At 50.9% G+C, this 27,289-nt stretch overlaps 1 protein-coding gene across 4 annotated transcripts in view; it reads left to right on the top strand.

The window, feature by feature from the left end:
* Positions 1-27,289, top strand: part of Esyt3 (extended synaptotagmin 3) — a 46,634-nt gene that overhangs the window by 8,011 nt on the left and 11,334 nt on the right. For 3 of the 4 annotated variants that reach the window (XM_048794331.1, XM_048794330.1, XM_048794329.1), the window contains exons 2-17: positions 9,007-9,048; positions 11,155-11,289; positions 14,747-14,823; positions 16,302-16,368; positions 16,974-17,063; positions 17,542-17,597; positions 18,901-19,021; positions 21,117-21,287; positions 22,117-22,199; positions 23,886-23,934; positions 24,364-24,453; positions 24,911-24,973; positions 25,074-25,136; positions 25,674-25,742; positions 26,185-26,301; positions 26,836-26,985. In XM_048794331.1, coding sequence (XP_048650288.1) covers positions 9,007-9,048; positions 11,155-11,289; positions 14,747-14,823; positions 16,302-16,368; positions 16,974-17,063; positions 17,542-17,597; positions 18,901-19,021; positions 21,117-21,287; positions 22,117-22,199; positions 23,886-23,934; positions 24,364-24,453; positions 24,911-24,973; positions 25,074-25,136; positions 25,674-25,742; positions 26,185-26,301; positions 26,836-26,985 — 1,443 coding nt within the window. The remainder of the gene's footprint in view (positions 1-9,006; positions 9,049-11,154; positions 11,290-14,746; positions 14,824-16,301; positions 16,369-16,973; positions 17,064-17,541; positions 17,598-18,900; positions 19,022-21,116; positions 21,288-22,116; positions 22,200-23,885; positions 23,935-24,363; positions 24,454-24,910; positions 24,974-25,073; positions 25,137-25,673; positions 25,743-26,184; positions 26,302-26,835; positions 26,986-27,289) is intronic. The other variant, XM_015487002.2, reaches the window with a different exon arrangement.

Here is a 27,289-nt window from a genome sequence, read left to right as displayed (position 1 = left end):
TCTTTAGCATAGATTCCTAGAAGTTATGCTATGAACATTTGAACATAGGAAGCTGCTTATGAATATTTCAGGAACCCTTCTCTGGTGCCCTCTAGTTCTATGGGAGTTCAGTTTCTAGTCACCCTTAAATAAATTCTACTCTTACACTAAAAAAAGAAAAAAAGAAGAAAAAGGTTATGAACATTTCAAACACTTCTGCCCACTCCACTGTGGCCTTACCAGTACTGAGTATTATTATTTTTACACTTTTATTAGTTTGATGAGCAAGAAGATAAGTTTTTGAATTTCTAAGCCTTAACAAACCTAACTGGCTCACTGAAGTCTTCCTAACTCCTTTAAAAATCTGCTCTAGCTCAGCTGTCCCTGTGTGCTCTGAGCCCTTACTCCTTTGCAAAAGGTGACGGGTCCCTGGGTCTTAGTGTTCTTGTCACTGAGGGGTGTCTTGGGAGCTTCATCTGCTGAGTTCTGCTTGGAGGTCCAGCTGAGTTGTGTGTATCTGAGGTGTATCTTTGCATGTGTGATTCTGTGTCTGTATCCATGTAGTTTCTGTAACTCTGGGTGTGTGTACATCTGCATGTGTGCAGGCATGTACCTAAGGATCTGTGCATGTCTCTGTACATGGTAGTCTGGGAGGGACTAACATCCCCATGGTGGGGGACAGAATCCACCAAATGACTGGGGGTCCCTTTAAGTGAATCCCCTAGTCCTCTGCCTCCTCCTGAGAGGGTCTGGTGGCCCAAAGCTCCTGTTAAGACCTCCCACCCCAACTCCAGGCTGTTCTTTGTAGGCCCCCCAAGGCTTCAGCCCCATTGGGGGGGGGCAGTCGTCCATCTGCTTCCATTCTTTTATTGCTCTGGAATAATTTTCATTCTCTCTTATTTTTTGGAATCTTATTGCTCTGGAATCCGTTTTTAAGAAATAAAACACAGGATTACCACCTAAAGATGAAGTGTTGAGGCTGGGTACAGTGGCCCATGCCTGTAATCCCTGCAACTCAGGAGGCTGAGGCAGGAGGATCAAAAATTGGAGGTCAGCTTCAGCAACTTAGCAAGATGCTGTCTTAGAATAAAATGCACTGGGCTGGGGATGAGCTCGGTGGTACAGCACTGCTTAGCATGCTAGCATGCATGAAGCCCTGGGTTCAATCTCCAGTACCACACACACAAGAAAAGGAGTGTTGATGTACCTTCTTTGGTGGCCTCTGCTTGCTGGGGATTCTGACAGACTTGATCCTTCTTTCCAGTCTGTGCCTCCCCCTTAAGATCTCATTACTGCCTATCCCTTGCCAATGTCTCAAAATGCCATTATTAAAATATCAGCCCACTTTTTTTCTGGAAGGCTTTGGCCTAAGGATGGGAACAGCATCAAGAGGTGTGTTAGTTTAGGGAGGCCCCAGATGGAGGCTGTGATCTATTTAAACCTCTCTGTGTGGTGTGTCAGGGGTCAGAGATCTTGGGCCAGGACTTTGTGCTTGGGCATCTTTGGGATTTTCTGGGCCTACCTAGGGGAAACATTCTCACCTGCATACATCAGTCAAGATAGTGGACAGGTTTCTTTGGGAATGCAACTTGCTAGAGAACTGGAGTTGTCCCCAGCCCTAAACCATGTACAAGTGGATTTGCCTCTGTTCTCTCTCTGGATTGTGGATCTGGGCAGAGAAGTAACAGCTCATCCTTGTGAGAAACCTGAGGCTAAAGGAAATGAAGACCAGACCTGATCTGCCACCCTGTGGCCGTACTTCCTACCCACCCACCTGGCTGCAGATAGGAGGCGGAGGGGGGGGGTGGCTCACCTTTCAGGGGGAAGGCAGCCTCAGAGCCAGGCAAAATCATACTCAAGCTGTGATTTTTGCCTTCTCGCCCTCGATCTTCAGGGGAGAGGTCCCTTTGTAAAAGAACGGAGGTCCATAGGGTGCTGGTGAGAATCTGGTGACATAGCAGTGTCACCCAGAAGTGACCACCCATCAGCCAGATTGTGACTTTGGAGCTCCAGTTGGGAAGGGGTGGGGAGAAGACATCTTCGTCGAGGCCTGAGCAGGCCCTCCAAGCTGGGCAGTACTGTCCCCTCATTCTTCCATGTCCATCGCCAAGATCTGAACCACAGGGGAGCTTGCCCACCTGGCCCTGTCCTCCTGAATCAGACTCTCTGACCCAGAATCTGCCTTTTAAGGAGGGCTCAGGAAGTCATTTTGCACTCTAAGATCTGAGAACCACCGCCTGACTCTGCATTGCCAGGTGGTGTGGGGCATCTCCCCACCAGCTGGTCCCAGAGACTCTAGCCTCCTGGGGAACTGGAACACAAGCTCAGTGACTTTAGGACTCAGACCGATGAGCATCATGCATCTTCATCTTCTGCCTTCTCTCTGTCTCCCTAGTGGGGAAAGACAAGACAGAGGCTCTGATTGGGCACCTTTGCCAGGCCTCCCTAAGGAGCAGCCCCATTGGGCAGAGTGTCACACAGGTGCTTTGCAAAGCCTTGGGCCCTGCCTATCAGTGGCTGTTGGTATCTGGGGCACAGACTCTCCACCAGTCAGTGAAGGCCAGGAAAAGAACCAGCCTGTTCCTTCTTGACTTTCTCCTGTGCTCTGTTCATGCTTTTTCAGTGGTGGTTCTCAAAGTTTAGGGCCTGAGGCACTAGGAAACTCAGCGGAGAATTTGCTGGGCTTTGGGTCAGGCAGAATTGGACACATAGCCCTGGTGACCTTTTTCTTTATGTACTTGAGGTCGTAGAGGTCAGAGTGTCTGCACAATTTCCAACAGAAGTTCTCACCTCTGGAACACTCCCTCTGAACCAAGAAGGGCCCTGAGGACCTTGCTACAGTCTCATTTCCTCTTATCTGGAACCAGCGGTATTGGCAGTACTGTACCCATCTTGCAGAAGGAAAGGCTGAGGCAGAATTTTAAACACACAAGGAATGGATTAGAAAAGCAGTAGGGAATGAACTTTAAAAGCTAGGCTGTTTCAGATGGAGGAGGGGAAGGGACTAATGAGTGAGAAAAAGATGTGAGGGCTGGGCTCAAGTCACGGTGCCTATGAGAAGCTCTGGGTTCTGGTCACTTGGGTAATCTTGGCAGGCAGTAACTAGTCTCTGGGAATCTCTCCTCATCTGTAAAATGAGGATAATTATATCTTTGCTCTTCACCTTATGGAGTATTAGGAGTATCAAATGAAAGTGCCTAGGGACTGTCCCCGGTGTGTGTGAATGCCCTGTAGGGCATGGCCTGTTATGAGGACAGTGATCCTTGTTAAACCAGACCTTCTATAAAAGAAGGAAGCACATGTCTTATAAGGAGGGAGGGGGATGGAACGGAAAAGCCGACTCCGTGGTCAGACAGACCTGGGTCCTGACCTCAGCCCTGGCACTCCATGGCTGGTGACTGTATGTCACATAAGCTCTTGAGCCTCAGCTTCCCTGTGTATAAAGTGAGGCCAATAAGGGGATTAGGTAGGTATTAAATGACATGAAACGATGACAATTCAAAAAGGTTGAGAAAATGGGATGGGGAAATATAGATCTGGGCAATTTTGAAACAAAATGTTCAAATAGCAATTTTCATATTAGACAAAATATTTAGAATATAACTCAAATAGAAGGGCAAGAAGGATATTGAATGTTCACAAAGAGTAACTGTTAAGATATAATCACGGACTCCTACTGGGTAATATAAACTTGACATCTTAAGTCAGCCACTGACAAGAGGAAGTAGATTAACCAAGGGTCGGGCTTGGAAATTTTAATATATCCCTTTCTGAAAATGATAAGCAGACAAGGATTGAGCTCGGCTGGAAGGACGGGATTAGTAACTTGATCACACATGGAACAGTCACAGGAATTAATCATGGACCAGGCCACAGGGAGCCATCAATATATTCCACCCTTGTTCAGACCACAAAGAAATGGAGTTACAAGACAGTAATAAAGACAAAGCTGTAGAGATCACACGACTGGATATTTTTAAATATTACTGTTAAAAAAACTCATGCAGAGGAAGTCATAAAGATAATCAGAAAAAAAAAATGAGAGCAGAATAACACAATTTTATGTCAACAATTGTAGGGGAATTTGTAACTTTGAATCTATCATAAAAAAAGAAAAATTAAAAACATGATTCACCTCTGACTCATGAAGCTCAACTCTAAAATCCATAAAAGAGCAACAGATTTAAAGAAAGAAGGAATAATAAATATGAAGATGAAAATGAATAATATTTTTTAAATAAAGGGAAAAAATAACAAAAGCTATTCCTCTGTGAAAGCAAAACCATTGGCAAGACTGTTTGCAACAAGAACAGCAAAATTTAAAAGAATTTTTTAAAATTTATTTTTAAAAGTAAGATTAAGAATACTTGTTTTTAAAAATAAAATACTGAATGAAAAAAGTAATAACTACAGATATGATAGATTAGAAATAACAAAATATTATAAACTATATAGCAACAAAATTTGAAAATGAGGATACATTTCTAGAAAAATACAACTGCCCAAATTACTACAATAAGATATAAATAGACCTCGCAAATACACCATAAGGCACTAATGGTATTTAGTGATGATATAGTAATTGACTACCCCCAAAATCCTCAGCCCAAGAAGGTTTTATAGGTAAGATGTAGTAAACTATGTAATTTCTACATTTACAAGTTATTGTAAAATCTTTATACCCAAAATCTGTTATGATTGTATAGGAATGAAAATTTTAGGGACCACTTTGAATCACAGGTGTATACCACCTAAGTATCAAGCTAAATAAATATATTGGGGTAAGAGGGATTCATCCCAGGAACTAGAGCTGGTCCTGCCTTAGGAGGAGCCCTCACTGAAGTTGACCACTTAAATGGATTATGGGGGACAGGTCATGACCATGTCAGTGGGCTCAAGAACACACTGAGTCTAGTTCAATGCCCATTTATGAGGAAAGCTCTTGAGCAAATGGGAATTAAAAAGAACTTCCTCAATCTGACAGGCACTGTCCTCCAAAATCTACAGGAAAAATGCTTCACAGCGAAACTTGAGGAGCGTCCCTTGAGGGTCAGGAGCCAGGACTATTTAGTGTCACCACTGTTGCTTAGCATAACATCAGAAGTCCTGGCCAATGAAGTAAAGCAAGAAAAATAAGGGAAAAGAGAGCAAAAGAGACAATTATTATTTGCAGATGACAGATGTCTATACATAACCAAGGAGGATCAAGGAACAATTAGAACTATTAACACATTTGTCAAAGTTGCTCAGAAAGTCAAGTACCATTTTTAATAACTCTAAAACCCCCAAAGTAATCTAACAAAAATGTGCAGGGCTTTAATAGAAAAAGTTTAAAGGTTTATGATCCTAAACAGGAATACAATAAAATCTGAATAAAGAAGTATTCTGTTCATGGATATAAAACCTCATGTTATAAATGTGTCAGTGTTCATATGGAAGAAGTATCTACTGCTAAAGTTTAGATCTTAAATGTCCCCCAGACGCCTATGTGTTAAAGGATTGGTCCCCATCCTGTGGCACTACTGGGAGGTGGTAAAACCTGTAGAAGGTAAGGCTTAGTAGAAGGAAGTTAGGTCATTGGTGTCATGACCTGGGAAGGTGATATTAGGGGCCCAGCCCCTTTCTATTTTTCTCTTTGTTATGGACTGATCATCTTACTCTACCAAGTGCTCCTGCTATGATGTTCTGCCTCACTACAGGGCCAAGAAGCAAAGACTAAAACCTCTAAAACCATGAGCCAAAACAAACCTTTCCTCCTTATACGCCGATTTTCTCAGGTATTTTGTCACAGTAATGCAAAACTCATTAACACATGTACTATTATCCAAATGAATTAAAAAAAGAAAAACAAAAAAGGGAATCACCTTGCCCCAGGTCACTTTGCAAAAACAGTAATGAAAACAGTGTGGTACTGGCACAGGAACGGACAAACAGACTGGTATAGTCGAATACTAAGTTCAGAAACACACCAGAGTACATAGGAGAAGCTGGCTTTTGAGTGAAGTAGCTTCATCAGTCAGGGAAAGATGGATTTTTGTTGTTGTTATTATATGTTGGTGGAAAATTGCCTTTGGGGAAGTATTGAGGGAGAGAAAATCATCTTATCTCACCCCTACAAAAAATTCCAGGGAGATCTGAGCGTGAACGCTCATAGATAAAAACTTAGGATAACTCTGAGAATTTGGGGGTGGAGAAAAGATTTCTTTAGTAAGATCCAAGAGAGACAAGTTGTGATGGATCTGTCTATGTCAAAGTGGCAGTACATTGAGTATAACTAGGTGTCAGTCTCATTGAGGTCATTCTGTGCTCCAGACTTACCTGGAGACAGTCACAAGAACATTGTTGGACCCTTGGTGTCACTCACTGAGGGGGAAGACAGACATTGAGATTCAGGCAAAAGGAGCCTCCAAGGGCACGTGGCAGAAAGGGGTGCCTTGAGGGTCTCTTATTGGACTGAATTGCTCTTTTAAGGAGTTCAGATTTGTCTATGGAGATCCTCTAAGTGAGGAACCTCACATACAGGTGCAGGGAGCAGAGGGATCATGAAAATTTCATCGTAGGCCTGATCATCCTGTGGCTGCCCACACTTTTTGGGGTGGGTGTGGGTCACCTGAATGTGAGGGGTGGGCTGGTCAGGGATGCCTCCCAAGCAGCCCTGACAGGGTTCCAGAACCATGCCAGGAGCTTGTTAAAAATAATTTGGAGGGCCCCACCCCAATATGCTCTGAATAAGGAGGCGGCTCAGGAATCTTCACCCGACCAGCTCCCAGTGGCCAGTGTTGGACCTGCCAAGCAGGATCACCAGCCCCCAAGGAAGCAGAGCTGCCTGGGCTGGGGATGTGCAAGGGTAGGAAGCTGAGCTGTGCGCTGGGCAGGATGGGAAGTGCAGGGGCTTGAGATGGAGGATGCCAGCAAGGGTCAGGCTGGCACCTCCCTCCCCGTGGTCTGATCCTGGGCCCCAGAGGGCTGTTCACTGCTTCCCCCTGCACCAGCCTGGGAGCTCTTGGGGGACATTCACTCATTCCTACATCCCTTCAGCCCACAAGTGCGCATTCACATGCTGCTGTACCTGGGGGACCCATCAGCCCTTCTAGCACTTCCCATCTAGAAGGGACAGGGCAGTAACACCAAGTGGCACTAATAAGGTGTACTAAGTGTGTGATGGAGAACCAGCAGACCCTAGAGGGACACCTGTCCTCCACTTAGGAGACCTGGAGAGACCCCCTGGAGGATGTGAGGTCTGAGAGGGCAATGAATGAGGCAGTCAGAGGGGAGCTGGGAATGGGTTCAGAGATGGAATGCCATGTGCAGCCCTAGGTGGGGACTGGAAAGGTCCGTGGCTGGATGACGGAAAGTCCTAGAAAGAAGTCATGAGCTAAAGCCCGTCTCTAGGCCTCTGGGCAGCAATGAAAGGGTCTCTCCTTCCACTTGCCCGGCTCCCAGCTTTGGACCTGACCTAGGATGGCCACAGGGAATGTGTGGTGACACCTGAGCTGGACCGGCTGACCTGAGCTGCTGCCCACTGCTCTCCCAGTTCCGTTCCCGTGGGCCTGGCAGAACTCCCTCTGGGAACCATGCAGCGTTTTCCTTCAGCACCTGGAATATTAACCTCTCCATTAGAACCGGCCACTGCCCAGAGCTGGGAACCTGAGGCCGGCAGGGAAAATGGCGAGCTGTCACAGAGTCTGAGAAGCATTGGGCTCCTCTGACCTCCTCTGACCTCCAAGGAGTTAAAAACTGTGCTCCTAAGAGAACTGCATGGCTCTGTCCCGAGGGTGGCCCTTCAGGGCAAATCCCCAAACCACCCCACAGCCTGGCACTTGGAGGATGGTGTCTTCTGGGCCCTGGGGAAGGGAGGGCAGGCCCTTTCCCCACCAGAGGAAGTGGCACAGGCTCATGGTGAGTCTGATCCCCAGCTGGCCCCATGCTCTGCTCGGGGACTGCCATGTGCATGCCGATGCCAGCATTTTCCTGCTCCACGTTTTGGGCCAGGTGCCCTGCACACTCTCACTCAGACCTCCCTCTCTCCAGGGGAAGCTAGAGACAGCTGTGGCCTGAGACTCCTGCAAGGAGGGAGTTAAGGGCTCTCCAAATCATGTCATGCAAAGGCCAGCAGAGCTGTCACTCCACCTAGCCCCTCTGCCCTCCCACCCACCCCACTGGGGCTCACCCAGGACTCCACACAGTGCAGGCAGAGAGGATGGGGCTTGTGCCCTGGAGGAAGCTGTAACCGGAGGCTGCTGAGGAAGGGGCAACTTTGGTGGGGTTCCTGGGAGCCCGGGTCAGGGGGAGAATAGGAGCCTCCTCACGCTCCCTCCCCAGTTACCAGTGAAAAGTTAACCCCTTAAGGAGGTTATCCCTGGAGGGTGGCTTTCCCTAAAACCTTTTTTTCCCTCTTGCTTAGCTAATTCATGCATTGCTTAGTTTTGCTCCAGAAACTATGTATAGCTTGTGTCACTAAAACAAGTAACAGGATAGAGTTTGCCAAGGAGCAAATCTGGGTGTTATGGAGGGGGTGGTCCCGTGTTGGCAGGGAAGGCGGGGCTTATTTGCATATGCAAAAGACAAGTTTCCAGACCCCGCCCCCCAGCTCCTGGCCTCTTCCTGCCAGGCTGGGGGCAGGGCTGGAGGCAGGGCTGGGGGCTGGGCTGGGGGCCAGGAGAGGGGTGGAACTGCAGGGATCCTCCCAGGCTCGCTGCAGGTCTAGAGCCACCCACAAGCGTGCCATCTGCCCCAGGAACCAGCCTCTACTACGAAATCGGTGTCCGCCTAGGTGCTGTTTGTTCACCACCTGCCAGACCAGAGGGTGCGCTCCCTGAAGGCAGGGCCGCCCTGAGTGGCCAGGGCAGGGTGCCCAATGGATGCTGAGAGCGCCCTTGCGACCTAGGGGAGGTGGGCGGGGAGGAAGCGCCTGGGTGCACTGGGGGAACCTGCCAGGCTACAGCAGGGCGACACAGCCACGCACCTCGTTCCAGGGGTGGGGCACGCAGCGCCAATCTAAACTGCCCTCGGGGCTTCTGTTCCTAGATCCACTTCCCGGACGTGGAGCGGGTCGAGTGGGCCAACAAGGTAAGGCCGTGGGCGGGGCCAGGAGGGTGGACTCCCTGCGCCTGGTGCTCGCTGCAGCCTGTCTCCTGCTGCAGCCGGGAGGTGGGTGGGGCTGGGACAAAGACCTCAGGTCCAGCAGTTCCCTTGCTCTGGAGGGACAGAGGTGTCCCCTCTGCTGCTGGGGTAGCAACCTCCCCTTTCTTCATTCACCAGGATGGTTTTCTTATCTTTAAGAAAAAGTCTAAAATTAATACTCCAGCACATCAGAAAAGTTAGAAAATAGTATAGAGAAAAGTATGACCCCTCCCTGACTCCCTGACAAGATCAGCACTTTGGCAGGGAGAGGCAGACACTAGGTAGACAACAGCTCTGGATTTCACCTGGTTTTCAGGCCAGATACACCATCACAGTGGCTGTGCAACCTTGAGAAGTTTGACTCACGTCTCTGAGAAGGTTTCCTTATCCATAAAATGGGAGTAACTACTCCTTCACTGACGTCATTGTTATGATTGCTGTTAGATCATCTAGGTGACTTCCTTTGGGCACCACTGCCAGATGCCCTGAGGGTCGCTTTCTAACCTCCCTGCAAGGAGCCCCACTTTACAGATGAGAAACCTGAGTCCCTCTCCTACCTGAGCTGCCCAAACTTGTGAAGGCCCACTGCAGTCCTCACCTCAAGTCACCAGACACTGGATGTAATACAGCCCTTGCCTTTGTTCTGGGAGAAGACTTAGCCAGTAGCAGGAGGAACTTAGGATAGGTATAAGAAAGAACTTCCTGATAGTTGTTGATCTATGGTTGGTGTTTTATATTACTAGAAATGTCATTTCAAAGTGCATCAAAACTCTCCCTACACCCCACCCCAGCCTCTGGGTAAAATTCGGAGGGAATAGGTTTCTGCCTTTGGAGGAGAGGCAAGGTTTCTGTGGATTAATGCAGTGCCTGGGGCCTCTGGAGCAAGCCTTATAGAGGTCCCCTGTGTGTGTGTTAGCCACACCCTGGACTGCTGCATGTCTGAAGGTCAGGCCTCAAGAGGCATTGGAGGTAGAGGGCTATTGGGATGAGGCCCCTCCTGAACCTTGCCATGGGGAGGTAGACCTCATTCTAGGCTGCACTCCAGAGGCACCAGAGAGTGACACAGCAGGAAGCTGGGACCAGCCCACAGAAAGAACCAGGGCTTTTAAGAGGCCTCTACAAAAGAGAGACAGTGAACCCCTAAATCTCACACCTCGAGGCTCCTCCAGTTATGGGTTTGGAAGGGGGGCATGGGAAGGAGGTCCATCTTTAAATTAAGGCCCAAACCCAACAGGCAGGGCGCCACCGGCAGCCCCTCCAAGCCCCTCCCCCCCCACCACTAGCACCTGCTATCTCCACCTCCCTCCTGCTAGAATAAGAGGAGGACATGAGGACAAAAGTGAAGCCCAAATAGTCTATAGGTTAGTTTTAAATGCTCTAACAGTGCACTCATATGCTGTGTAAGGACATTTTGGTCAATAAAGGCTGCAGATACAATGGGGATTCTGTAAGGTTATAGTGGAATTGAGAAATTTTCAAATGACTCTTGAATGCATTATGGTTATATAAGGTACCGACTTCAAGGGGAACTTGGTCCCCTCTGTGTGTTCCCAGACCAGCACCAGGAGCCTTTCTGCTGCAGAATCAGAAAAAGGCTGCCTTTTCTGACTGCTGGAAATAAAAATCCCTGAGGAAACAGTCTAACTCTTTTTTTCTGTAATATTTTCTCCCATACCTCTGTCATCTGCTCACTCTTTGTGTAAACCACAGGAGAATGAGACTACATTTTAGCACGGAGCTAAATGGCTTCATGTTATTAGATTTAGTGGATGAGTATTTCCATGGGGCTCTGCAGAATGTCCCCTAAAGCTTGGGGTCCTGCTGCCTGCACAAGAGTGGAAATCACGGCTGTAGTTATCAGATGTCTGGGGGAAAGATGACAGGCAGACAGATGGGGGGGGCAGGCAGGGGAGTGGGTGCTGCAGCATAGGAACCATGGGCCCCTACCCCTGGGACAGGGCTGTAGACAATCAGGACCCCGTCCTGGGCAGATGCGGGTCTCCAGTCAGGGACACATATCTGACCACCAAGGGCTTCTTCCTGTCCTCACAGATCATCGCCCAGATCTGGCCCTACCTCAGCATGATCATGGAGAACAAGTTTCGGGAGAAACTTGAACCCAAGATCCGGGAAAAGAGTGCCCACCTGAGGACCTTCACCTTCACCAAGCTCTACTTTGGACAGAAGGTGGGTGTTGTCTCAGGGAGGTCAGCCTGGACTTGCTAGGAAGTCTTTTCTCTGTCCCCTCTTTTCCTGCCTCCCACTCCCTGGTCACCTGACTGTAAAGATCCCACTGGACCTTGGAGAGGGGCGACCCCCACAATATGCAGTTCCCAGCATCAGCCTCAGTCCTCGTGCTGCCATCTCTGCAGGTTCCCAGGAAGCTACGTCTCAGAAGCAGAAGGGGGAAGTGAGAAGTTGTTCCTCTCTCGCAAAAATGTTTAAAACATGCCGGGCATGGTGAAGCACGCCTGCAATCCTAGCATCTAGAGAGACTGAGGCAGGAGGATCTCAAGTGCAAAGCCAGTCTCAGCAACTTAGTAAGGCCCTAAGCAACTTAATGAGGCCCTGTCTCAACGTTGAAAAAAGAGCTGGGTTAAGCAACCCTGGGTTCAATCCCTGATACCAAAAAAAAAAAAAAAAAAAAAAGTCGTGGTGCCAGACAGATTCATGATGAGCAAGCCATGCTAACCTCATGTTCTGTGATAGTACATAAAGCAGTTTATGATGCCCTGGTTGGTCCTGGCATTCGGTTGGAAGCCCCCACAGCTCTATGAAGACCAACAGGGACTCCAGGATAAAATGGTCCATGGCCAAAGAGGTTTGTGTTCAGCACACCTAACATCACATCCCGGGTCTAGACCAGGTTTCCAGTTTCACCCTCTGGGCCCCATTCCTCCCACCCCAAAGAGCCCACCGAGGTGAGTCTTATTTGGATCATTGCTGTGATGACATCCACCACTCAGTAAATCAGAGGTGCTGGCATCCAGCCAGCCCTGGAGTATGCTGGTATCAGAGCAGGCCAGCCTGCCAGCCCTGGAGACGGGGCAGAGGAGGCTGCCTGACTCGCAGAGATTCTGGTTTAGGCCCCCGGGCTCTGCCAGCACCAGCTTGGCCCAGGGTTGCTTGGCTCATGTGCAGCTTACTGAGCATGCGCTGTGTTCGGTGCTGCGGAGCGCATGCGCCACACCTGCCTTCAGGAGACAGATGAGCTAGTAGGTGAACCAAGGCAGTGCGTGCAGGGTGGTGGAGCACCTGGGTTCAGAGGTGGAGGGGTGAGGGCTGGCGGAGGGGGAGGGACTTCTGGGAGGAAGCGCTGAGTTGGCATGTGACTAATTCAGCAGGCAGGAGACCTGAGAGTCCTCTCTGCTGATTGCAGAGCCTGCCCAACCAGGCCACTCCTCGGACTGGGGCGTCTGGGGACGTGGTGCTGGGGCAAGTCATCCCTAAGGAATGATCTTCCCCATGCCAGGGAAGATCAAGTCTGTTCCCAGCTCCCTCTGCACTTGGACCAAGCACCAAACCTCTCTGAGCTCCAGTTTCTTCATGTCTAAAAGGAAAGGAGCCACTTCTTAAGGTGGTCGTTGAGGCATAAATGACAGGCCTGGCCTTGGTATGGATCTATGTGGCTGTGAGCAGTGCCCTGCGTTGCGGAGGTCAATTCTAGCCTGGTGCCCCTCACCTGGCTGTGAGCCCTGTTGGCACAGAGTAGGTCTTCATGGCAGAGGTCTCCAGGCATTCATTTCTCCCTAAGACCTGGCTCTGTGGATGTGAGTCTTTGGGGCTGGCCAAGCTTTTGTAGGTACCAGGTAAGCCCCTCCCAACCTCTTGGCCCCCAGCAGGCCCTGGGTGGCTTAGTCACAGCCTCTTCCAACACAGGCTTCCACTGAGGCCAGGCAGAGCCAGGGGCTGTGTCCTTCGAGGCTTCCATAGTACTGGGGACTCTCTTGAAGAAAAGGAATGTAGAATCAAAAATGCAAAATGGGAGTAAAGTGAATATTAAATAAATAGGAGGGCTGGGGTTGTGGCTCAGCGGTAGAGCACTCACCTAGTACCTGTGAGGTCCTGGGTTCAATCCTAAGCACCACATAAAAAAATAAATAATTAAAATTTATTAAACAATAAATAGAAAGAATAAGAAAATAAATTGGAGCATGTTAAACATTTTAAAAAGCTGACAAATCACACTTATCACAGACTCTGGAAAAACCATATGACATTTTTAGTGAACTTGTTTAATATGTCCTATAATACATTTTTCTCCATTTTTTTTTTTTGCTCCATACTTAGAACCATTCCATAGGATAATACATTTGTAAATTCCACTTTTTGTGGAGCAAGTCAAAAGTTAATGAATCTTTTCTCTAGTGGTACTGATTGAATTTTTTTCTGCAACTTTTTCTTATGAAAAATTTCAAACGTACAAAAAATTTTTTAAAAGCTATTCAGTGAACATCATGTACCTACCATCCAAATTATGCAGATGGTAATTTTTGGCTATATTTGATTTATTACATATCCATGCATCCATCTCTCTACATATCTTTATTTGTTCTTTTTAGATAAACATGACAGTGGAGTGTATTTTGACACATATACATACATGGAGTATAACTTCACATTCTTGTGGTTGTACATGATGTGGAGCTACACTGGTTGTGTATTCATATATGAACACAGAAAAGTTATGTCCAATTCATTCCACTGTTTTTCCCATTCTCATCCCCTACCCTCCCCCCCATCCAATCTGGTATACTCCACCCCCCCACAATTGTGAGTCAGCATCCACATATCGGGGAGAACATTTCCCCTTTGGTTTTTTGGGATTGGCTTATTTCGCTTAGCATGATAGCCTCCAGTTCCCTCCATTTACCGGCAAATGCCGTAATTTCACTTTTTTTATGACTGTCTACTCGTCTTTTTAAAAAATGCATTTCAAACTAAATAGATATTGGTGAACTTCACCCCTAACCCACTTCAGCATGAACATCATTAATTCAGATTCAAATGAATTTTTTTTTTTAACCCTTGATCAGTAATAACCAGACTGCCTGACAGAAAAGTCTGAGTGAGTAGAGCTGAAAGCAGAAGGAAAGTTATCTGGGAACCAAGGTCTTGGCCCAGAGCCTGGAGCCCAAGGCCCTGTAGCAGTGCACTTGAATCCTCAGGATCAGATCCCTCACCAAGGATCCTGCCCCCTTCCCTTTCCTCTATGGGGCCAACTCACCCGCCAGACTTAGCTTAAATGCTTCCCCCTCCAGGAGCCTACATTAGCCCCGCCCAAGATGGTCAGGAGGTCCTGAAGTCCCAGATGCCTCAGAACAGCAGGGCTGCTCCTCCTGTGGCCCCTCCCTGCCCTATTTGTCTCCTGGGCTGGACTGCAGGCCTGTGAGAGCAGACTTGGTCCCTCTTGCTCCTTGCTTTCTCTCAGTCCAGGGCTGTGCAGGGTAGATGCCCAGTAAATAGCCGTGGCAGGAGACAAAGGAGGAGACACCTTCAAGGGAGGGGCATCTGGGGCTGCAGGTGGGTTTCTGTGTGTGTGTGTGTGCGCCTCAACCCAGGAGCACAGCGGCTTGTGGGCAGGGGCTTGTGGCCATCCCTGCTTTGAGAACCTACTGACCTTCCTGTCTGCCATCTCTTCCAGTGCCCCAGGGTGAACGGTGTCAAGGCACACACTAACAAATGCAACCGAAGACAGGTCACCTTGGACCTGCAGATATGGTGAGCCCTCGTGCCAGGTGGGGGCTTCCAGGGACAGGGAGCAGCCAGTTGGAAGATGGAGTGGCATGTCTACACTCTGATTTGGGCTGTGGAACCCCTGGTTGTGCTGGGGCACAAGGGGAGGAGTATCAGGAAAAACGGATGGAAGAATGACTGGTCCTGGGGGAGCCGCCACTCGCTGGGCCTACGGCCCGTCCTGGCTTCTCCCATCCCCTGGCTCATTCTGGATAACAAGGAAGCCAGGGCTGGGATCACCTACAGGGTCAGACCAGCTGCCTCAGGATGCAGAGAGAACGAGGGAGGGAAGCCCAGGGAGTTCCGAGCACGCATTGAGAAAGGCCAGCTGGAGGCTTGGAGGATGCAAAGTCTCACAAGCAGCTAGGTTAGCAGGCGGGACCCAGGCACCTCTTTCAAGTGAGGTTCATAATGGGCTTGAGTCAGGATCAAGGGAGGCTCTGTCCAGGGTGTCTTCCTGTAGGTGGTGAGATTTGAGTTGTGCTTTGAAAGACAAGAGGGTCAACTCCTGAGTCCCAGAGTGATGCCCTTCCTTCCCAGTGTCTCATATTTTCTGACCTTTGCCCAGAAGCTGGCCCTGAGAGCATGCTGGGGAGATGGGAGCCAATTCTGAGGCCACCTGCCCCTCTTTAGGGATTGGTCTCCAGGCAACCAGGTGCTCCTGGCCCTTGAGGCTCTGCCATGAGATCCTGTGTGAACAGTTGGAGCCCCTCGATGCCATCTGGGCCATCCAGCCTCCCAGGCAGTACCCAGGGCCCCTGTCTGCCCATCCTGCCTGCCCCCACTCAGCATTTCTGACTTGTGATGTCAGGCTCCTCTGCCTGTGACCTGCAGATGTGTGACAACCACTCTGTCATCCCCCTTAGTCCTCTGACCTTTAATAGTCTCCTGATCTTTACCCTCAAGGGCACTAGTCCTGAGTTCCCTGGGCCCGGCCCCTGTGTAGGCCCCAGCTGCACTCGGGCTCCTCTTGCAGCCTGAGGCCTTGTTACCTTTGGTCACCTTTGCCCACCTCTACCACCCCCACCACACCCTGGGCAGTGGCTTGATGTAAGCACTGGGGCTGCTTCTGGAAAGAGACCCGGGCAGAAATGGGGCAGGGGCGCAGCAGTGGTGGAGAGGGGTGGTGTGTCTACCAAGAGCTGATTCTTTCCATCTTTGGGTGTCATGGGGCAAGGTGGTATTCACAGTCATTGTCCTCAAGGTCAGAGGTGGGGACATACCCAGGATACCAAGATGTAGGGGACTAAGGGGCTACCTCTCCTGACCTGGACCTGGGTTAGGGTCTAAACAGAACCAAGGAAGGCTGAGGCTGTAGGGGAGGTTGTGTGACAAGTAACATAGCTTAGATTTGGTGGACAGCAGCCAGGGATCAGGCTGTGCAACACTGGGCAAGTTTCTAGACCTCTCTGAGCAGGTGGACTTGCCCCGTCTCCATTCTTCCTTCTCCCTCCCTGTTTCAGCTACATCGGGGACTGTGAGATCAGTGTGGAGCTGCAGAAGATACATGCAGGCGTGAATGGGATCCAGGTGGGTGGAGCCACATGACTGCCTCTGTTCCAGCCCCTGGGGACAGAAAAAAGGTCTGGGAAGGAGGGAGCCAGTTCAGGCTGGAGCAGGCTGCAAAAGATGGTGAGGAACCAAACACAGGCTGGGGACTGAAGAAACCACAGGCCCTGGATCACATGGCCAGGAAGTGGTGCTGGGCTTCAGCCCCAGCTCTACCTCAGGGCTGCACAACCTGCCTCAGGTTGCAAAGTTCCCTGGGCGGCTCTAGCTGCCTTGGGGAGAGAGGCATTCTGGAGTGATGAAGAACCATTGCTTAGACATCCAGGTGAGAGCAGGAGGTGGCGATGTCACCCCAGGAAAATGCAGTGACATTGCGTCCCTGCTCCTGGAGTGGTTAGCACATCACAGAAAGTGATTGGGGTCAGTCTGTGGCCTTGGTGGCTGGCACAAGAGTTGCTGCTATGTCCAGGCTCCTGCACACCCAGTGTGGTCCCTGCTGTGACAGCAGGTGGCCTGGGGTAGGTGGTCCTGATATGGACATGGAACAAGGTAGGAAATGACCTCGGCCGAGTGCAGCAGACCCAGAAGAAAGAAGACCTGCTTTCTCAGCCTCTGTACCCATCCAGTTGCAGGGCACCCTGCGGGTCATCCTGGAGCCCCTCCTGGTGGACAAGCCCTTTGTGGGAGCTGTCACCGTGTTCTTCCTTCAAAAGCCGGTGAGCCCCGGGGACAGGGTTAGAGATGCTCCTGAGCAGAGCCCTTGGGTTGGAGCCCAAGAATGGACATTGCTGTAGCCACCCCCCCCCCCCAGGCCTAGGCCCTCATGATCCTGCCTCGCTTAATCCTCCAGCAGCCTGAGGAGCCAGACTTGGTCCCACCAAGAGACAAATCCCAGAGGGGGCACACAGGAGGTCTGAAGGGGAGCTCACAGTCTCGGGCTCTCCAAGGCCAGGCAGCCTGCAGCCGAATGGGCAGCCTTCCTCAGGTGGTGGGTCTCGGCAGGAGGCAGCAGGCTGGCAGCCCTGGCTTCATCCTGAGCTAAGGCCCAAGCAGGACAGGGAGGTGCCCTTGCCCATCTGACCTGCCCACAGAGGGCATCCCTGGCAGGCTGGGCTCTCTGTTCAGGCAGGTGTGAGGTACTTGGAAGAGGTTCTCAGCTCCTTGTGGCCTAATAGCCTCCTCCTGCCCCTGTAGCATCTGCAGATCAACTGGACAGGCTTGACCAACCTGCTGGATGCACCAGGCATCAAGTAAGTGCCTGGGAACCTCCAGGGAGGTCCCCAGTGGAGACACCAGGGTTCTGCTGTCAGTGCCGGGAGCTGCACAAGGATGTGCCCACCCTCCTGTTCCATGCGTGAGGACTGGGGCGAGAGGGACAGCCTTGAGCCCTCCCTTCCACAGGGAGAGCCTCTATAGGTGTGGGCCAAGGCTGACAGGGCTGTACCCAGAACACACACACACACACACACAGGCAAGGAAGCGCTTTACTCAGTGTTGGGCTGAGGGGCATTCAGGTCCCTGTCCTGGGGCTCTGATCAGATGAGGTGTTCTGGAGACCACAGGGGCTAGTGAGAGAGGAGCACAGGCCAGCTAGCTCCTGGCTCCGTCACTTAGCAAATTTGTGACTGTGGACAGGCTATTTCACCTCTCTGGGCCTGTTGTCAGTTAAAGGGAAGCCTGGTTCCTCTGACTCGGGGTCCCTGTGAGAGCATTTGGGAATGTGTTGACCACACACTGGGACTGGGCACATCCAGGTGTCCTCTTCATTCTTCAAGCCAGCCCCTCCCTAGCCCGTGTCTGTGGTGAGAAGTCCAGGTGGCCTCATGACTGTGGTCATGAACTCAGGCATGGGAGGGGCTGGCTGTCACAGCGGAGGCTGGTGAGAAGGTCCCAGGCCCCTGGTAAGGTGCAGAGGAGGGCTCCAGCCCATCAGACATGCCTCCCCGGGAAGGAGGGACAGGGATTGGTCAGGGTAAGAACTTCTTTCATTCAAACAACATTTGTTGAGCACTCACTGTGTGTCCTTCCTGTCCTTATATCCCTGTTTGGGGGAGAACGAGGTGTGCTATAATGAGAACAGGGGCATGCCAGGCAGCAGAGGGCTTCAGTAGCCAGCTCTTGCGTAGTGTTTCCGTGGTCCAGGCACCGCCACATCTCCTCCCCTACAGCTACTCAAGGAGGCTGGCATTGCTAGCCGACCTCCTAGAGATGAGGGAACCCAGGTGCACAGAGGTGGGTGATATGCCTAAGGTCACACAACTAGGGGGCAGTTGAGTTGAGATCATACCCAGGCCCAGGGTCTGTTCTTGGCCATCCAGAGAACAAAGCAGGTGGGTGCCAGGGGGTGCAGATGGGAGGGCTGCTATTTGGGACAGAATGTCAGGGTTTGTCAAAATGGATAGCCACCTCCATCCAGGTGGGAAGGGGTCAGGCTGCCTGTCGGGGCCCACACCAAGCTGGGCTGTCAGTTCCAGTGCTGAGGCTGCGTGGAGGGACAGGTAGCACGGCGAGGGAGTATTACCCCGCTATAGTTGGTCATGCCTGATACCCCAGTGAAGTGTCGGACAGCCTGCTGGAGGACCTCATTGCCGCCCACCTGGTGCTGCCCAACCGCGTGACTGTGCCTGTCAAGAAGGGCCTGGATGTGACCAACCTGCGCTTCCCTTTGCCCTGTGTGAGTGAGTACCTGGTGCTGGCCACAGCATCAGTGTGGAGGGACACCTGGGCGGCTGGGGAGGTGTCCTGAAATGCATTCTCAGATACCGATCCCAATTTCCACCCTTTGAGGGCTGGCATCCCATTTCAGAGGGTGGAGACTGAGGCCAGGAGGTGGGATGACTTTGTCTGAAGTCATTTTACCATCCAGGGAGGGGCAGAGCCCAGGCACATTCTCTTCTGTGCTCCTGGCACCCCCTGTGGCTTGTGTTGAGGACTGTGTGCAGTCATTCCCATGACACAGCAGGAGTCCCCTTCCTTCTGGGAGGGTCCCTGGACTCTGTCAGTTTGGGTCAGGAAGAACCTTTGGGCCTACTGAGGAAGAGTCTCGGTTGAGCTGGTGCACTGAGCCACATTGTCTCCCCATCCTGGGTCCAGCTCAGGATGCCCTTGGGGACAGTCTCTACAGAAAGATGCCTTGGCTGTGGGCCTGAACTCCTGGGGGCTGGGAGTCAGGACCCCAAGAGAGGGGAAAGCACCCATTCTTACCCTCAGCACCAGGTAAGAGGCATGGCCTTCTTGCTGAATGAGGCACACATCTGCTTGGGGGAGATCCAAGAAGACCCAGGCTGGCTGGGGATGCAGCTCATGTGTCCTCTCAGCCTTCCCATGGTGGCACACTGGTGTGGCCTGCACTGTATGTGTGATGGTCCCCAAGTAACAATACAAATGCCTCCTCCCATATCACAATTAGTAAAGACTTGCTGTCCTTAGAGTATGTCCCACTGTCCTTAGAGTATGTCCCACTTGGGACATATGAGTAGTCACACTACTACATTTTAGACTCCTTTGGAATAGTTCCATTGGCCACAAATGTTTACATTTGTTTGTTTCAGTCTATTCTCTATTTTTTTAGGACTTAATTGTTACCTTAATTTCCTTTTACAATTATGCAAATAGTTGTGTGTTTCTGAAGTCCTATATAAAAACCAAATTATATTTTAAGAAATTCAACTTCTACCTCTTGTTCCCTCCAGTGGATCCTTCTTTCCTATAACTAATGGTTTATTCTGCCATTATTTTTCCTTGGTTTTCAGTAAGAATAGATAGATAGACACGGTCATATGTGCACATATTTGATTATCTTCATAGTCCCCTTCCTTGGAAAGATGGTAGCCTACTGTAGTTTCCCTACCTTGTTTTTGTCACTCACTGGGTTGTGGAAATCTCACAATGGCAGCATGGAGACCGCCCTCATTCTTTCACAGCTGCTGGGAGGCTCTTCATTGTGGGAATGTACTGAAGCTGGTTCACCCCTTGATGAACAGTTAGGTCCTGTGTCTGGACTTTTGCTGTTACAGATACAGTGCAGTGAATAGCCTCATGCGGGCATCATCCGATATTTTTGCCGGCATGCCTTTGGGATAGGTTCCCAGAAATGGGAACAAAGGGAAAATGTGGGTCAAAGGGAAAATGCATATGTATTTACTGCTATTTCTAAAGAAGTAGTTTGAATTATTCTTTTCAGATTTCCTGTGCTGTTGGTTATTAACCGTGTTTTAGTTTTAGTTTTTTTTTTTTTGAACAACCCTCTGAGTGTGGGGAAGAGCTCTGTGCTGTGGCATGGCCCAGGGTGTGGTGGCTGACACTTGGTGTGGGACCTTAATGAGTAGAGGGACCTCCTACCAGAAGCAGGCAGTGCCCACAGGATGCTCCACTGCATGCTCCACTGCATGCCTACATGTAGGTTACGTGAAGAGGGCTGATGGGAAGGAGGAAGCTCCTGAAGCGACATGATTGTTGGTACAGGACAGGAAATGGGTGCATTTGAATAGCCCTCCATGTGGCAGTTTGGAGGTAGGGTGTGTGGGAGGGTCAGGGACACGGTAGAACATGCTGGGGCACTGGGGAGAGCCTGAGGTCCTACCATCACTTGCTGTGTGGCTCTGGCCGGCTCATTGCTGTCTCTGGCTTCCATCTCCCCATCCAGACCATGGAGCAGGTGAGCTGGGGGTGGTAGTGATCTCTGACGACTGTGGCCCTGCTTTCCTGGGCCTTGATGGCTGATGCAGCCCAGGAAGCAGCTGTGAGCCCTGGGCGGGGGCATTTTCCAGGGGGTGATCAGAGTCTACTTGCTGGAAGCTGAGAAGCTGTCCGCAAAGGATGGCTTCCTGGGGCTTGGAGGCAAATCAGATCCCTACGCCAAGGTGAGCATCGGCTTGCAGCATTTCCGGAGCAGGACCATCTACAAGAACCTGAACCCCACCTGGAATGAGGTATTTGAGGTAAGGGTCTCCTTGGCCTCTTTTGACAGTCCTGGGTGTCTAGAGGTTTCATCTGGGCTGTGCTGGGCACAGTCAGGGTGGGGCCTTGCCCTGTGGAGAAGCTCTGGCCAGCCATGGGACTTGGAGATGGGCAGGCAGGTTGGTGTGATTCCTGACCATATCCACCAGGCCTCTGGAGGTGGGCTGTCCTGGTCCCGTATTTTCAGCCTGCGGGCAAATCCCACTATCTTCTTTCCCTACCAGAATTAGCTTTGTTGGAAATTCTCAAAGAAAAAAAGACCCTCAGACAGGCAGTTCTGCCCACACCCCAGCCTTCCCTGCTAGAGCCACACATCAGGAACCTGAAGTCCTTCATTAGGTCCACCCACAGTCCCTGCTACTTGAAGGGTGGACCCATAGTCTGTTAAGACCTCGACGGCCCCTCCAATTTCACAATCCAGGGCTGTCACCTTGGTGCCCTCTCCAACTTCCCCTCACAACCAGCCATCTGTGTGCTATCACAAATGGGCCAAGGCAGGGAAACAGAGTGATAAAGGGTGGATCAGTGTCCTGGGGTGCCATGGCCATGGGGCCAAGGGAGTGTGATGGGCAAGTGCTCCGGAACCCACAGGCCCAAGGCAGAACGGATAGTAGCCACTGCCCCGGTTTGTTCATGTTCTCTGGCCTCCTCCACCCTGCGTGAGGGGCATCCCTTCCTCCTTGTGGGTGGGGTTCTGAGGCAATCAAAAGGCCAAATCCCTGCACACCAGGCTGGGATTTGGCTCCCTCAGGTCATAAGGGCTGATGGATCAGTCGCAACCTATAGGTTAGGACACCTCTCTCCTTTCAGTTCATGGTGTATGAAGTCCCTGGGCAGGACCTGGAGGTGGACCTGTATGACGAGGACACAGACAGGGATGACTTCCTTGGCAGGTGAGGAGGGTGGAACTGGGCCTTGGACCTCCCCTGTCTGGGGCTGTGGGCTGAGCCTGTGAGGGCCCAGGCATCCCTGCTCTCATTGCTTACTGACCTGCAACCCTCTGTGGTCACCTTGACATGGTGACTATGCCAGGCAGCCTGCCCCACCAACCACAGTTCTGCCACTCACTTTCCTGGATATCTCTCAAGTCCCCACTCCTGACCTAAACCCTGGGGCAGGCCAGAGAGAACCCCAGGTATTTTGCATGATGGGCTCTGCTTTCCACCCTCCTGACAATGAACCCAGAGTCCCCACTTGGAGCAGAGGGCAAGGCTAGCATGGATGACAAGGGATCCAGTTCCAAAGAACCCTGGCCACTCCATCTGGGTTCTGGGAAGGTTGAAATGGCTGGGGTGGGACTGGCCATCAGACCTTCAGATTTACATGTCTTTGGGTCAGGCAGTCCCATGTCCAGGAATCTCCTGCAAAATAAAAGCATTAGTACTCAAAATGCTATTGCGTAAGTATTTGTGGTAGCAGAACACACCCCCTCCTCACCCTGGAAACATGAATGGATGCCCAGTCCCAGGGCACTGGTCCAATGTTCAAATGAGTAAGTTGCCATTGCCAAATGTCAGAGTATTCTGTACTTTTAAAAACAAAGTAGAAGCCAGGTGTGGTGTTACATGCCTATAATCCCAGTTCCTCAGGAAGCTAAGGCAGGAGGATCACAAATTCAGCACCAGTCTCAGCAGTTTAGCAAGGCCCCAAGCAACTTAGTGAGATACTGCCTCAAGATAAAAAGGGCTAGGGAGGTGGCTTAGTGGTTAAACACCCCCTGTTCACTCCCCAGTACAAAAAAAAAAGTAACATCTATGTGCTAGTTGATACCCAATTCGTAGGTAGGGAAGCGCTATGTCATGCGATCCAGAGGACCTGAATGTGTTCACATGCGCAGAGGAGCCTGGAAACTGCTGGCACTGCTCGCCTCCAGGCGAAGAAGAGAGTTTCTAGTCTCACACCCTGCCCCCGTGCTTGATTCCATGAATATGTCATTATAAAAAGTGGAAATAAAACCAAATGGGAGACAGCCTGACAGCTAAGAAACAGCTCACCAACAGGTGTTGCCTGTCATCTTTATTTTCCATCTTAATGAAACAGTTGTAGTTTCAGTGTTGCAAATTAGAGGAGTGGTTTGTGGCTCATGCCGTATGTGGCTGAGCGAGTGAGCGAGGGGACTGTGGGAGTCACCACCTCTCACACAATCTTAGCCCTTGCAGGGTACCTGGGGGCAGTTTCCAAATCAGAGGGCATTCTGTTAAGGTGACTGGGGGTGGTGCTTGCAGCACTAAGCAGCGTGCAGAGGGCACAGGCCAGGGAGGCTAAATCCCTGTGACGCATGGGCAGTTTTGCACAATAAAGAATCATCGCATTCAAAATGCCAGTAGCCCTGCTGCTGAGAGGTCCAGAGGCAACATGTCCAGCAGCTCCTTTGTCTGGGAGCCGCCTGCCTCCCTGGGCACCATGTGCCCAGTGGTCAGCTAGTCCTTCCTTCACTTGAATGGAAGTTTGACATCCCATTGATTCTTGGGATGAAAAAGATCTGTTGACTTAACAGCCCCAGGTAGATTCCAAGGTGGGCCTCCAGGCCCTTTCTGTGCTCCTCCTTTGTGCTGACCCCCTCTCCCTGTGTGTTCCAGCCTGCAGATCTGCCTGGGGGACGTCATGACAAACAGAGTGGTGGATGAGGTAAAGTGGTGCCACAGTTCCTGGTGGCGGGGGGGTGGTGGCCCACTTCCCAAAGGCAGCCCTGGCAGGTTGTCCTGGGAAATGGGGCCTTCTGTGCTGGCTGCATATTCCCCGTTCTTGGGGACAAGAGCTGGGTAAGGCACAGGTGGCTCCAGGGAACCCCAGGGCCTGGGTTAGAAGAAGCTCCCATGGGAAATGTCCAGAGTGAGGATCCCAGCAGGGGATGTGCCATTGCAGGGTGGGTCTGTCCATGCTGAAGTACCACTTCTGCCCTCCTGGAACCTGTCTGCCTGCCCTCCTGCTAAGCCCATGTGTGCCCTGTCTGGGTTGGCATCTTTTCCTGGAGCCCATGACTGAGTGTTCCAAAAAGGGTCAGTAGCCTCTCCCTGGCCCTCTTTCTGAACTTCCCTCTCCCACCCCACCTCACAGTGGTTTGTCCTGAATGATACAAACAGTGGGCGGCTGCACCTGCGGCTAGAGTGGCTGTCACTGCTCACTGACCAGGACGCTATGACTGAGGTGAGTGCGGGATGTCACGGGCTCCCTAGCAGGAGCAGGTACAGGATACGTGCAGGCTGTGTGCAGGAAGAGGCAAGGGAGGAGATGAAGCCCCTTACTTCTTGCTCATGTCCTGGAAAACATGTCACTCAGCCCCCTCCCTCCACCCAGGGAAGCCCCTAATCTCTCAGCATACAAGCTTCTAAGCATCTCAGTCATGTTTAGGGAAGTCATGGTCAAGAGCTCTGTGTCAATGCCTGTCATCCCAGGTCAACAGGGAAATCACCTTTGTGTTTAACTTGAATCTGTCATGCTGCTGTTTGTTGTATTCTTATCCTCAACAAAAAGCTAGGCCATGAGAGATCTTACAGCTGGTCTGGAGGGTAAGGGTTGGCTTCTTTTTGCTGTGTCATCTGCAAAACCAGCAGGTGTGTCCTGCTGCTGGGGACACCCAGTGAGAGCCTGTAACTGTTTGTAGGACCATGGTGGCCTCTCCACTGCCATCCTTGTGGTCTTCTTGGAGAATGCCTGCAACCTGCCGGTGAGTGGTGACATTTTCAGGGTCACACACACCCTACTTTGTGCCTATTACTTCCAAAAGTTCATGTGTTGCTTTAACTCCATTTCTTCTGGTGCTGCAGAGAAACCCTTTCGACTACCTGAATGGTGAATATAGAGCCAAAAAACTCTCCAGGTTTGCCAGGGTAAGTGTGGATGTGCAAAGCAAGGGTAAATTACAGCCTCCCCCCACCCCGGAAAGTAACCACAGCTTATTTTCTGCACCTGTGTGTGCATACAGCCTGGGGACAACAAGGGGACCATTCCATGGATCCACCATGAACCAAGCACTGGACTAAGCAACTTGCCCCTATTTGTCATCCGAGTCCCCTGATGACTGATGTCAGTAGCTTTTATTGCCCTTTTATAAATGCGACCCAGAAGGTTATTGCCTGGGTCTGTGAGGACTGGAACATGACTTCACCATCTGTTTCCATAGCCCCAGGGAATAAGGGCCTGTGCTTACCAAGCCAGCTCGGGCCTCTAGTCTGTAATCAAGCCTCTCCTGAGGCCAGTCCTGTCCTGGTGCTCGCATAGTAACTGCTACCCAGAGGGCCTGGGAGCACAGGGCAGTCCTCTCTCAAAGGGAAGCAGTTGGTTACCCCAGGAGCCACTGATGGGGGTGGTGTCTCAAGATGACCCTGAAGCACTACCCTGAATGCCGTGGGTTTGCCTCCTCCTAGAACAAGGTCAGCAGAGACCCTTCTTCCTACGTAAAGCTGACTGTAGGCAAGAAGACGCATACAAGTAAGGTAAGACAGCGGGTGCTTAGGCCTGGGCCAAGGAAGTGGGGCCCCAGCCCTCAGGGAGGGAGGCAGAAAGGAAGAAATTCCCCTACACTGAAGGCTTAGTAGGCTCTTTAGTCCTCATGATAACCTCACAAAATAGTTTTATAGCTGAGGACTTGCCCAAGAGCAATTGTACAAAGCAGCAGAATTGGGGTTCAAGCTTGGCCTGGCCCTACAGCCTGTGTCCTTTACCCCAGCACCAGTAATTCTGTCAGCTCTGGGCTCAGTGAGCCTTCATGATATGTTTTTAGTCCCCATTCTTCCCTGCAGAGCACTGTCAGCATTTTGAATCTGGCTGTGTGGTCCTTGTGCAGTCCCCCACTACAGCATGTCATATCTGATCTCTGGGGACAGACTGAAAGCAGCAGGTGCCAGTATCTGTGCTCTCTCCTCCTTCTGTTCCCAGATCTGTCCTCACAGCAAGGACCCGGTGTGGAGCCAGGTGTTCTCCTTCTTTGTGCACAGTGTGGCAGCTGAGCACCTCCGCCTGAAGGTGTGCTTGAAGCTGGGCTCCTGGAACACAGTTAAGAGGTTGCGAGTCTGACATGCGCATCCAGCGGTTCTGGCAGTGAGTCAGGGCCTGTGAGGGAGAGGAGACTGAGGCCCCCCCAAGGCCTTGTTTCCTCCTCCAGGCAGGTGCCTAAGGTCATTGTGGAGGAGGCTGCCCCTGCACAAGGGTCTTTATAGTTGTTACAAAGTAGCCTTAGAGTATACTCAGGACATTGATAATGGCAGACTTCAATTTTTTTTTTCATTTAATCTTCACAAAAGATCTGGGGAAGAGAGTCTTTATTTTGTTTATTTCACCCATGAGGAGATAGAGGCTAAATCAATGATTTGCCCAAGATTTCATGGACAAGAAATTGAGCTGAGGGATTTGGGGCCCTGCTTGGACATTCCATTGTGGAGCAGCTCAGCCCATGGTCTCTAAAGCCCGATGGCCCTGGCCACCTGACTAGCTTGGAGCACTTGCAGGCAGGGATCAGATGCCAGTAGCTACACAACTCAGACTTGGTCGTGGTATAGGTGGATTTAGTTCCCCCTCTAACTGGCCCAGGTGCTAGATGATGACCAGGAGTGCGCTCTGGGAGTGCTGGAGTTCCCGCTATGCCAGATCCTCCCCCACGCTGACCTCACCCTGGAGCAGCGCTTTCAGCTGGATCACTCTGGCCTGGACAGTCTCATCTCCATGAGGCTGGTACTTCGGGTAAGCCCCTTGGCCTGGGGGATGGGGGTGGAGCAAGGTGAACTGTCCCAGCATGAAGAAACTACTCTGTGCTGAAGATGCCAGGAAATGGATTTGGTTTTCATCTCTTGGAATATTGTCAGCTGATATTCCTTCAAATACTGCCTCTTCCCTATTTTTCAATCCCTCCTAGAACTTCTGCATTGAACCTTTACAGCTATCCTCCGTAACCCTTGTTCTCATCTTCTCTTTCCCATCTCATAGTGCTACATTCTACCTTCTTGATCACAAATTTTCTTTGGCTATGCCTAGTTTACTGTTCGAC

Source organism: Marmota marmota, unplaced genomic scaffold (assembly GCF_001458135.2).
Source record: "Marmota marmota marmota unplaced genomic scaffold, marMar, whole genome shotgun sequence".
Taxonomy (NCBI): Eukaryota; Metazoa; Chordata; class Mammalia; order Rodentia; family Sciuridae; genus Marmota; species Marmota marmota.
The sequence above is the reverse complement of the archived record's forward strand: the minus strand, read 5'-3'. Positions and strand labels throughout refer to the sequence as shown.